The 12,608-nt window shown below is 32.3% G+C and overlaps 2 protein-coding genes across 2 annotated transcripts; both read left to right on the top strand.

The window, feature by feature from the left end:
* The first annotated feature begins 4,438 nt into the window (after positions 1-4,438).
* Positions 4,439-12,408, top strand: LOC113858231 (chaperone protein DnaJ). Its single transcript, XM_027490759.1, has 6 exons — positions 4,439-4,809; positions 4,934-5,021; positions 5,127-5,197; positions 5,318-5,374; positions 5,656-6,205; positions 12,397-12,408. The coding sequence occupies exons 1-5, from the start codon at positions 4,690-4,692 to the stop codon at positions 5,869-5,871; spliced, it is 552 nt and encodes a 183-aa protein (XP_027346560.1). The 5' UTR covers positions 4,439-4,689; the 3' UTR covers positions 5,872-6,205; positions 12,397-12,408.
* Positions 10,529-11,200, top strand: LOC113858232 (chitin-binding lectin 1-like). Its single transcript, XM_027490760.1, has one exon. It carries the CDS (start codon positions 10,697-10,699, stop codon positions 11,099-11,101), a length of 405 nt encoding a protein of 134 aa, XP_027346561.1. The 5' UTR covers positions 10,529-10,696; the 3' UTR covers positions 11,102-11,200.
* Positions 12,409-12,608: the final 200 nt, after the last annotated feature.

Raw genomic sequence — 12,608 nt, 5'->3', positions numbered from 1 at the left:
TATCCATATCTGTGGAAGTTTTGTAATGACCAGGTTATTCGTCGATGTGTTCCTAACCATGAATTTCAGGACATTCTGCATTTTTGTCATGGCACATCTGTAGGAGGCCATTTTGGATCACAAAGGACAGCTAGGAGAGTATTGGACAACAGATTCTATTGGCTCACCATATTCAGAGATGCAGGCAGATTTTTTGAGAACTGTGAAATATGTCAGAAGACAGGAGGGACTATCACTAGGAGACATGAGATGGCTCAGTAGCTCATTATTTTCTGTGAAGTTTTTGATGTTTAGGGCATCGATTTTATGGGTCCTTTTTCTGTTTCTGCTGGATATTGCTTGTTGTTAATTACGTGTCCAAATGGGTGGAAGCAAAGGCCACCAGAACTAATGATTCTAAAGTTGTGTCAGATTTTCTCTGTACTCATATATTTTGCAGGTTCGGTGTGCCTAAGGCTGTCATCAGTGACCAGGGAAGTCACTTTTGTAACATGACCATTGCAGCATTGTTCCAGAAGTATGGAGTTACATACAGGGTTGCTACACCATATTATCCCCAAACTAATGGGCAAGCTGAGATATTCAACAGGGAAGTTAAGCACCTGTTGCAGAAGTTAGTGCACCCTAACAGGAAGGACTGGAATAAGTTTCTGGATGATGCTCTCTGGGCCCAGCGGACAGCTTATCAGACACCATTAGGCATGTCTCTATTTCGAGTGGTGTTTGGTAAAGCACGCCACCTTCCAGTGAAAATTGAGCATCGATCATATTGGGCTGTGAAGAATTGTAACTTAACACTTGAGCAGGCTGGAATTGAAAGGAAGCTTCAACTTCAGGAGCTTGATGAAATACGCCTACAAGCCTATGAGAATTCTAGATTGTATAAAGAGAAAGTTAGGAGATTTCATGATACACATATTCTGAGGAAAGTGTTCTCTATAGGCCAGAAAGTGTTATTGTTCAACTCTCGGTTGAAATTGATTGCAGGTAATCTTCGATCTCGATGTGATAGACCTTTTGTGATTACTCATGTTTTTTCCCATGGTGCAGTTGAGATTCAGGATGAAGCTACCGGCAGGACTTTTAAAGTCAATGGTCATCAGCTGAAACTATTCCAGGAGAGCAAACCAGTGGAGTCAGCTCAGAACATAGTTGATTTATCCTTAGTGGAGCCTACTTTGATGGAGGATGTGTCTACATAGGCACTTGGAGTTTGGAGCATTGTTTTCTTTGACTTTTGTTTCTTTTCCTTATATTTCCTTTACTTTTTCATGTATAGTTTGCACTTTATTCTTGGATTGCTTGCTGTTTTATTTTTTCTATTTCTTTTTTCCACATTGCGGACAATGTTTGATTTAAGTGTGGGGGAGGGAGTATTCCTTAGTATATTTTTCATTGGATTCCCTTGCTTGTATATTTCATTTATGTGAGCAACTTTTCATTTGCCATTTTTAGTTGGAAGTTTCATAACTTGATAGATGTGTTTCTTGCATTTTGAGTTAGCTAGTTTTTCATGATGATTAGGTTGTGGATCATTGATTGGTAAAATGTATTCCTTAGTGAGATTTGAGCTTATCTTCTTTCTTGTGTGATTCACTCATGTTGGTAAGTATTCTAGAACTTGATTTGACTCTTTTTTATGTTATTTGTTCACATGCACTTATGATATGATTTAGGCCTTCTTTTGATTTTAGCCACTTGGCCAAATTGACTTACCTTGCATGTATTCCATTTGTTTTTCCCCTTTGAGCCTTATTGACCTCTTTCTTGATGATTTTGCAGCTCATTCCAAGCCATGTAACTTGAAAAACCATGATGCACCTAACCTTTGCTAATAGATGAGCTTTGGAATTGTATTGGGAATTGGTTAAAAACAAGTGTGGGGGTGTTTTGTACATATTGCTTTATTCATAAAATTTTGAGAAGATTTTGATGCTTTATAAGTTGATTGGAAAAGTGGATTGTATAGAAATAGTGCAGTAACTGCGAAAAAAGAAAAAAAGGAAAAAAAAAACAAAAAAAAGGTCCTATTTTTCTTTTACATTTGTTCTTGTTTGTTGCTGTTTAAATAGTTGTGATGTGTGTTGCTATTTTTCTTTTACTTGTTTTTAATCCATTCCCTATTGCTCTTCTTTTCTCTTTGGTTTTTAGCTTTGTACACTTTCTTTTATCTTACTTTTACCTTAGCCACATTACAAGCTTAATAAAAGTCCTATTGATCTTTAGTGCATGTGTTTTAAATGGTAGAAATTAGAGGCTCGTCAAGCCATGGTTATGCTTACCTTCATGATGTGCTTTGAGTGAAATTTCTTGCCTAGACACTTGAGAGAATGAGTGATACATATCCTTGTGAGAATTTTACCAATTGTGATCCATAATTTAATTAGATTGAGACTTTTATTTACTTTTAATGTTTGGAGCACATTCTTGATTGTTTTGATTCTTACATACTTTTATTGCTGGACTTATTTTTTCTTGCTCACATTACTTACACTTTGGGATCTATTAAAAGTTTTGCTTTGTGTTCATTTCTTTTCCTTTTCTTTTCTTTTGTTTGGGAGTGCAAAAGCTTAAGTGTTGGGGTATTTGATGACTCATATTTTGCTACCATATTTATAGTCTTATTGCATCCTTTACATATCCTTTCATTCCCTTATTTCTTCCATTTAGTGTGCTTTTGCATTTTGCACATTAATTAGGAATTTCTTGTAAATACTCATATTTTGCTATTCTGACATTTGTTCACTAATTTGGCCATAACTTTTTCTGTAAATATCTTTTTTGGATGATTCTTTTTGCATTGGATTCCTTACTTACGGGGGTTCAATTTGGACATATGGATTGTGCTGTTTAGAGTTTGGAGCTATTTTCTACGAATTTTAGAAGTTTAGACTTTTAATTTGACTTTTGTTTTGATTTTGTATTGCTTTTATTTTTGCGGTTTTGTTGTATTTATTTTCGGCCTAGCTCTAGCCCATTTACTTTTATTCTTTTAGGACTAGTATTTATAGAGGTCACGGGTTGATTTGGAAGCAACTTTAATTCATTTTTTTAGTTTTTCAGTTTTTGTAAACTTTCCCGCTTCTAATAAACCTCTCGTTTTTTTTACCCAATCTTCTTCTCTTGCACTTTTTACAATTCGAGCTCATCTTCCGCTACATTTATAATTGAAAGGCGTTTAAGATTCTGCAATCTCAAGTTATTTTCTTCCACGTTTCTTCCTCAATTACGTTGTCAAAGTCTAGATCGCATTTGTTCAAGGCGTTTATGATTGCTCCGAGTTTGTTTTCTAATCTTGCGCTTTGCGATTGTATAGGAAGTATAATTCGATTGAATTGTGCCTCTCTTTATTGACCGTATAACAAGCAATTGATTAATTGATTTGTTGTGTAAAAGAGATTTAAGCAAATTCGGTTTAGTCACTTTATGTTTGTGTTTGTGTGTTCTGAATCTCGATTTTCATTCACAATTTTAGCTTGATTGATTACTTGCACTATAATTTATGTTTCATTCTCTGCAATTTAATTCTTCGTGTTTAATTACAAAACTTTTCCAAACATACAACCTTTTTTGCATAATTGATATTAAAACAATATGCATTTGCATCCTTGTAAGAGATGACCTAGATTGCTCCCTAAATTACATATTTTAATGAGAAATCTAAGTAACTTTTGATGCAAGTGCGATATGGATATTATATATACATTTAGTGCATTATGTTATGTAAATCAACGAGGCATTGTGATTTTGTGAACAGCAAAAAGGCCTTCAATTCCCCATTTTCTAATTCTCACACTCTCTGCCCAACCTATACGAATCGTTCCGCTACCCAACTTCACAGGCCCAACACTAGCACGCCTCAGCATTAAATAGTTTGTTAACCAAAAAGAAAAAGTCATCGTTCTCTTTATTGACCAAAATTATGTAGTCGTTTTCCACCTTGCTAGAAAAAGGAAGGTTATCATTTCCAACTGAAAATAAAATGACATTTTAATGTTTTTTTTTTCCAATCCAGTGCAAAAAAACAAAAAAGTCGTCATTCCCATCGTGGGTTAAAAAAAGGACCAAATCATATTCTAATCCTAACTCCTAATACTATAAATATCTATTAATTTAATCCTTAGTTTTATAACATATTTACACTACTTTGAATTTATAGTTACACGACTTTTTTAGTGTAAAATAACAATAAAAATAAAGTAAAAAAATCACTTTTTTGCAAAGTTAAAGAATAAAAAAAATAAAATTAGAGATTAAAATAATCTATATTATATATACTTACAAGTTACTTGTGAAAAAGAATAAGCAATGATTCGTAAGATGGAAGTGACATTGGTCCCACCAACCAATCCACGCGTAAGAAGGGGAAGAAGTCTCACACCAAAATATCTAACCCCCAAAACCACACGTATATATTATGATGAAATATCTACACTTCAGGAAAGTTCCAGCATTTGGAATTCGCTTGTTCCGTGGTCACCACCACCACAATCCTCTCTCTCTCAGATATTTTCTGCCTCGTAAAACCTTCTGGAGCTTTCATTTCCCTTACCGCCTCTTAACTCTTTTACTCCTAATAAATACCCACTTCAGCTTCTAAATATTCCCTCGCAGTGGGTCCAATTGTATGAGTTTGTGACTCAAGAACAACGCTAAAAGCCATTCCATTTTCATGACCAAGTCCATTTGATGGTGCCAATGAAGCCTTATACGCAAGGGTCGTTCTCGTCGTCTTACTACAGCGTTCTTGGCGTTAGTTCGGATTCTTCTATAGAAGACATAAGGCGTGCTTATAGGAAGCTTGCTAAGGTAATGGCTTGGCCTTCTATGTTATGTTTGTATAGGTGCAAATGTCGTTTTGAGTTAGCGTGTTTTGTTTTTCGGGTTTTGAATGTGAGATGCTGATGTTAGCGTTTTGTTGAATTCGATGCAGCAATGGCATCCCGATAAGTGGGCAAAGACTCCTTCTTTGCTTGGTGAAGCCAAGCACAAGTTCCAGCAAATTCAAGAAGCTTATTCAGGTATGCTTCTTTGAGTTCTTGATCTGTGTGTTTGAAAATGAGTTTTTTCCCTTTTGCTTAGAATGGTGTTATTGAGCTCTGGTTGTTTGCGTTTTGTTGGAGCAGTGTTGTCTGATCATAAGAAAAGAACCATGTACGATGCGGGCTTGTATGATCCTCAAGAGGAAGAAGACGAGGTGAGTGCTTTAGAGTTTTATGTTTGTTTTTATTTTATTTAGATTCAGTTTTGCTTTGTATTTTTTTTCCTTTGTTGGGTTATGGTCTTAAAAGGACTTGGGTGTGTTCTCTGCTTTCAGGGCTTTTCTGATTTTCTGGAAGAAATGCTTTCCCTTATGGCTCAAGTGAGGAGAGAGGTAATGGTTCTTAGCAAAATGTCTATAACAATCCTGTAGAATAGAATGATCTTCTTGGTAGTTGAAGGAATATTTATTCGGGGGAGAGGGGTTTGAATTGATAAAAAATTAAAGATGAATAATATGAATTAGAATGAAAGAAAAAATCATGTTAAAGTTTAATTGTCTGAATATGATGAAATAGAATGTTTTAAAAATAAATATGATGACTCAAATGGTGAAAGGGTTTGGTGAATAGAATAAACACTAATCATTTGTCAATAATATTGCATCTATTGCAGAAAAAGCATTACGGCTTAGAAGAGTTGCAAGCCATGTTCATGGAAATGGCTCAAGGATTCAAATCTCCTTCAATGTACTGTGGGGTACCCTCAATGATGGATGAATCACGGTGCCTAAAGAGGATGCGATTTGACACAACCATGATGGAGAATAAGGGGTCACATTTTCAAGTACCTGGTCTTAACGGGTATGAAACGAGGGGTTATTGCAATTAACAGGTGTGTTCCTGCTGTTTTTGCAAGAGGGGAATTTCGAAAGAAATTTAAGGATAGTAGAATGAATTTTGGTAGAAATTTTCAATATTTGTATTCTGTACATATTCCTTCTATGGGTTTGATGTTAGTATTAGATAACAGCGCTTTCAAATTTCCAAGACGAGGAAGAGGAGGAGAACGTGTAATGATTTTGTAATATGGAAATTATGCTCATTTGAGCAAGCATTAAAGGAATTTTACCTGCTCTTCACCAAATTTACTGTTGTCATACCCTGTGATTGAAGGGCTTTCTGGCCTTTTTTCAAAACTATTTATCTAAATAATATATTTTAGAGTAATTTAAAAGGGTAAGTTAATGTTCTGAATAAAAGTAAAGAAGGTTGTCAGGTGTGGCGTTTTTTTTTTTATTTAATGTAATTTTTGTAGTAAAGAGGAAGAGGAAAAGAAAAGAAAAGATTTAATTAGAAGTCTAAAAATTGTATTAGGAAAATCATTTAGGTTTGGAAATGATACTCGTCCAGAAGGAATTGCAGGATGTAATTTACTCTAGAAGCGAAAATATTAAATTTTTTATTTTAATCAAATAATTAGTTTTTAATGTTTTAGAAAAACTAATTTAGTTCTTAACTTTATTAATTATTACTTAAATTTGATTATAGATTTTAATATTTCATAAGCCAGTTTGATTTCAAAATTTAAGAATTAAATTGATTAATTTAATAAAATTAAGAATTAGTAAAAATTAAAACCGATTGGAACTTTTTATGAATTTAGTTGGGAGTTATTGAAGTTGAAACTTATTATTAGATATTATATTAAATGAAATGTTAATTTATAAATTAAAATTATCTTTTACTCTTCACTTTACAATATTTTAAGTGCACATTATATTGAGGGTATATGTAATGTTAGGCAACATTTATCAAAAGTATACTATTTTAAACAGTGACATTAAAAAATTTTGTTTCTGTGTCTCCTTCATTTGTTTATATATACCTATACACATTTTGCAGAATTTTCATATAAGGATTAAGTGTTTTATGCATATGATATAATTATAAATTTGGAGTAGCATAAATTAATATGTTCAAGTTTAATTTTGATTCATTATTAATTTAAAAATTTTATATTATTAATTATTATAATATATAATAAATATGATTTTTAAATTAATTATTATAATGGTTAAGTATCCTTGCTCATATAATATGGCATTATGGCAATGTAAAACGTTTTTATACTTTCAAATATTTTAATTAAATTTATAAATATTTTAATGGTTTGTTTTTATAATTTTCAATATTATAGACAGTTTTATTACTAACTCTGAGAGTTACACGATAAAATAAAAATAATTTTAGATGAAGTTTCAAAATATATAATAAGATGTTTAGAATTTTACATCAGCTATCTTAAGATGAATAATAAAATATTTAAAATTAGATATTTATACTACTAAAGGCTATTTTCTGTAATTTATATATAATTTTATAACTAATAAATTTTTTATATTCAAATGAATTAAATATATAATATGTTTCATCTTTAAATAAAGAATGGAATAATTTTCAAAATTAAATGTGAAGGTAGACAAAGAAAACAAAAAGTATAGTTTGTGTTAAAAACTATTTGACATAATATAAGGCTATTTTTGATTAAGCATAATTTTGAAAATATTATTATTTATTATTTTTCATTAATTATTTTGAAAAAAATAGATTTCAATAACTTTTACAAAAAAAAAAATATTAAAGAGAAGAGCTATAAATTTGCTTTTCCCACCCCTTTTTTTTATATTTGCGCCTCCTTATTTTTTTTTGTGTTACTTATGGAAAGATAATTTACTACATTCTGAAAATATCATTTTAGAAAAGTAATTTCTACATTACTTTTTATAAAATTTAATTTAAAAAAAAAATTGAGAATGGAAAAGAAAGGCCCAAAAAACAATTATCCTTGGATGGGTGTGTTTGGGTTGTAGCCCAACCTTTTATCCTCTTCAGTTGGGGGAAAAAGGCCACAATTTTCTTCTTCAAGTTTTCTGCTTACACTTTTGCAGTGAATGGGTTCTATCCCCAAAGCGAGATCGTTGCCCAGGGCTATTACGCTTACACGGTCCACATACACATGCTGTTGCCATTTTTATTTTTTATTTTTATCTCGATATATTATTGTTTTCTGTTTTTAAAAATTTAAAACAAAAAAGAAACAAGTTCTTAATCTTTTATTTATTTATGAATTATGGATATAATCTTTCAGAAAAAAATTAGAGTATACAGATCAATAATTTAGAATCTGATATAAACTGTCATCATTTTTAAAAGATTAATTACATTAATTATCTGATTTAATATTGCAATTAAAAATTATCTATGACCAGGTTAAACTTTTGGAAAAATCTTTAAAGAAAAAACAAGCTAGTATAAAAAATGATTTTTTTATAAGTAAAAAATAATTTATCTCTTCAAATTTTAGAGAAGTTAAATGAGACATGTTAACATACAAATAGAAAAATATAAGTTATTTTTAATCTGTGATAAAAATTTTATTTAGTTATTTTACTGATACTTTTTTGTGTAAAAGAAAAATCATTTTTCATACTTTTTTTTTCTATTGGGAAGAACTTTTATAAAAGTTTGTTCAAGCTGAGTCAATAACATGGGTCCTATGATATAAAATTAAAAATAAGTTTTTCTTCATTAATTTACAAAATTGCTAATTTTAAAATAAAATTATTTCTAGGTTCAGTTCATTATTCTTATTCTACTTAGTTTTTGTGCTTTGACCCGTACTCGTGAGAAATTTTTTGAGTGGTCGAAACTATGTGATTTTGACTACTCACAATTAGACGTGTGTCAATTTTTTTTTGAAAAAATATATAATGTCACATTTTCATTGACTTAGACTATAGTGGAAGCACTCTCCATAATTTCTCTGTAGTCACGGTTCTGTTGTAACTCTTAATTCTATGCTCATGTTGCTTAAAAATTTCCTAAAAGGTTGAAGAAGATGCACAAGAAATGGTTCAACTGGAGTAGGTGCGTCTTTGAATTCATATTTAAATAATTATGAACCTATCTTTATTTTGTTGTTAATTATATTTTTTACGTTAAATTCACGTTTATTATTTTTAAACATACATGTACTAAATCTGACATCACATGAAAAAAATGACTAGAGTTAGGGTATCCTAAGAGGAAAGATACAAGAATTGAAATATAATTTTCTATATGGTATCAAAAATTAAACTCCTTTACAACGAGAGGCATATTTTAGAAGATGCAACTAAATAAATCACAGAGGAAAAATGTTTTTACATATAGTAAATATGATTTTTTTAATATATAAATAATTAATGGTTTTTAATAACTTTACATATAGTTATACTTTCATGCTATCATAAATTTCAACATATTGTAAATGATAATGAAGGGAAGGGGTTTTAGGAACAAGCCTCACAAAAATAGGGAATGTGCTGTCCAACTTGCATTCGAAGTGTTGTGGCTACTAAAATTTGTATAATCACACACCTGTCCTGGACCCTGAAGAAAAGCAATAAGGGATTAAACAAGTAGTGATATGTACAAGATCTCTCTCGAAGATATGAGTTTAGAAATGCAATAATTAGTGAGTATAGTGTGAGGTTGATGACTCAAAAACAAAGCTACAATAGTCCAAGATGATGACTCAAAATTAAAGCTACAATAGTCCAAGAGGATGACTCAAAATTAAACCCACCATGGTCCAAAATGATGACCAACTCATCCCTTTGATGAGAGGGGATAAGAACTACACAAAGCCATCTCAAAGCGTGTTTCTTCAATATTATAATTATCAACTGTCATACGCGTCAATTCTTTAGAATACAATCCAATACACGTGTGAATGTGTTTGTGACATGCTAACAACTCATCCCAGTCATTATCTCCCTTTTTCTTTTTCTCCTTATTTATATACTGTATTAGTGCCAACTATGACACATAGTAGACCTTCATTTCAAATACCTACATAAGAAAATTAGTTTGAAAATTTTGATTTGGCAAAATACAGAAGCATACATGTGCCAACATGCATAAGGTTTCATCATGTGGAAACTAAACGCTCACAAATTATAACATCTATACAAAATTAAATAAAAAAAGTTGTTTTCCCCAAGTAGCGCACCGACTTTCCCCTCTTTGCAAGATATGATTCCCTCACACATACGCCTAACCACTGGTGCGAAGACAATGTTACTGCTGCATTTTGCTCTAAAACGTTGCTGTCTGCTTTAAGTTGCATTAATTTCAACAAAAGCGACACTGGGAATTTGATTACAACGTGGACCTTTCGTGCGTAGATGGCCTTGATTTGACCTCAAAAGCATTGCAACGAGCTCGAAGACCAAACTCAAATTGTGCCAAAACTTAGCGATCCCAAGAGCCCTACATCAATGATCAATATAATAATGTACAATAAATAAAATTTAGCAACCCTAAAATTGGGAACATAACAAAATTAAAACTGAAGTAGCCTAGATGAATGATAATTTGAGGACATGTAGATGTATTATGTATATACACAGTGGAGCCCACAGTATGCACAAGCCACATGCTAACGAGGTTCCCTTATTTCACAAGTAACTTAGACCCCAAAGTCTCGTATCCTCACTCGAATTTCCTCTTAAAAACTAGCCACCAAAAGGTATTTTACCAATTTATTACTTATTTTTTTTATAGTTCCATGCACCTAACGTAGGAAACCCTTCATTTCTCCGAATCCATTAATCTCATTCTCACACACAAACCAGAATTCACCCACACAAGCTATATCTGAACCAAGCACCATGATGTTGATCAAAGGGCATCAAATTAAGGTTCCAACAATGTTCCTGAAATTGGTCCTTTTGCTTATCTATGTCACGGCTTCAGTCAACGGTGACGAGACTCCGGTAACGGCCACAAACGGTACTGATGAAAAGTGCACACCGTGTGGTACCAGCTATCCGCCGCCGCCACCACCGGCGATTCCACCGCCGTCACCACCACCGCCATCTCCGAAGAAACCACCTTCACAATATTGCCCTCCACCACCCCCATCGTCGTTCATTTACATAACGGGGCCTCCGGGGAACTTGTATCCCGTCGATGAGAATTTCAGTGCTGCCATCAACCACCGCCACCACCGTAACTTCGCCACCTTCTTGTTGCCACTTTTGGTTGGTTTGGTGAGTACTCTTGCTTTTTGGTGATTAGCTTGTGAAGAAGATCATTCTAAAGACAATGGAAGAATTTTACGGTTTATGGATATAATAGTTAAGGAATATCAAGATTTTACTAAGGTAAGACACAGGAGAATTTTGTACTCAATTATTAGTGTTTGACATGTATGTTCTGTTCAGATGTGATCACAATTTGTTCAATAATAACAATCTCTCTTCTGTAATTTTCTCCCAAATTTGCCCGTAATTTTTTTATGATTTTTCTAATACAGGGCACTTAATAAAAACTTATTTACAGAGAATTTAATTAAAAATCACAATATATTATATAGTTCAATGTATTAATAATGTCAACTACTATAATTTTTAATATATTCTATACATATTAAAAAAATCTATCTTCCGTGCAATTTTATCAAAATGTGAAAAATAAGGAAGATTGTGTGGTAGCTGCAATTGCAGTATGTGACACAGATGATGGTCTATTTTTCCCCTTTTGTTGTAATTTTAATTTTCCTTTAATTTCTTAAATATGGAAAATGTGATGAATGGTTATTGGTAGATCAAAGCAAGAATAATAATGAGTGATGGCTGCAATCAAATTATACTTTCAGCATTATAAAATAAATAATGTTGAATTGTTGCTACCTGTATCATTTAATTATCATGAATGCAACGGATCGACCACCACCTCCATCAGCGCCATATACCTCTGTTTTCACGTTGCCGTCTCAATTACTCATAGTTCATTGTTGAAGGGTCCACGCTTTGTTACTAATAATGCTTCTTACGTTCGGCGATGCCTATCGACAAATAATGGATCGTAGAAACAAGAGAATCATTAATCCCAATTAAGATTTTAATTTCCTGTTTTTCTTTTTAAATTTAACTAGAAATTTACTAGTAAAAATACACCCAAAAGTTATCGATAATTATAATCTCACGATACTTTTCACAACAATTTTTATAACTTAGGGGAAGTGCACCATATTTGAGCCAAATTTTATGTGTTGAGGATAGAGTGTTTTCTAACATCCAACTCAGATGAATTACTCAGTTATTTCTATAAGTTAGTCAGTGTTTATTATTCCATTACATACATAGCCCTGTGTCAGAGTTTCTAATTTTCTTTATTAAGAGGTTAATCAAGATTAATAAAAACAGCAAGCAGAGAGGACCAAACTTAATAGACATGGCACGTGTGAATGTGCAATCTTATCGTTATCATTTGCTAAGGGGATGAAAGCAGAGTAGTGCACTAAAGAATGATCTGTTAGATCTTGATGTCAGAGTTCAATTCGTGCTTGTGAGATCGAAAGTGTCAGTTGTCAGTGGCTTGAAACATCAACTTCGGTTACACCAAACATGCAGTATAGGGTGGGGACCCATTAATGGGGATGTTTGGCAAGTTTAGCCAACATCTTTCACTGTTTGATCCCTATAACCCACCGAAGAAAATTTCAGTAGAGAAATTTAAATGGGACACGGCTTCTAGTTTTAGGTTGCATTAACTAATGAGAGTTAGATGGGTATGAGT

Source organism: Abrus precatorius, unplaced genomic scaffold (assembly GCF_003935025.1).
Source record: "Abrus precatorius isolate BTA unplaced genomic scaffold, Abrus_2018 Scaffold2, whole genome shotgun sequence".
Lineage (NCBI taxonomy): Eukaryota > Viridiplantae > Streptophyta > Magnoliopsida > Fabales > Fabaceae > Abrus > Abrus precatorius.
The sequence above is the reverse complement of the archived record's forward strand: the minus strand, read 5'-3'. Positions and strand labels throughout refer to the sequence as shown.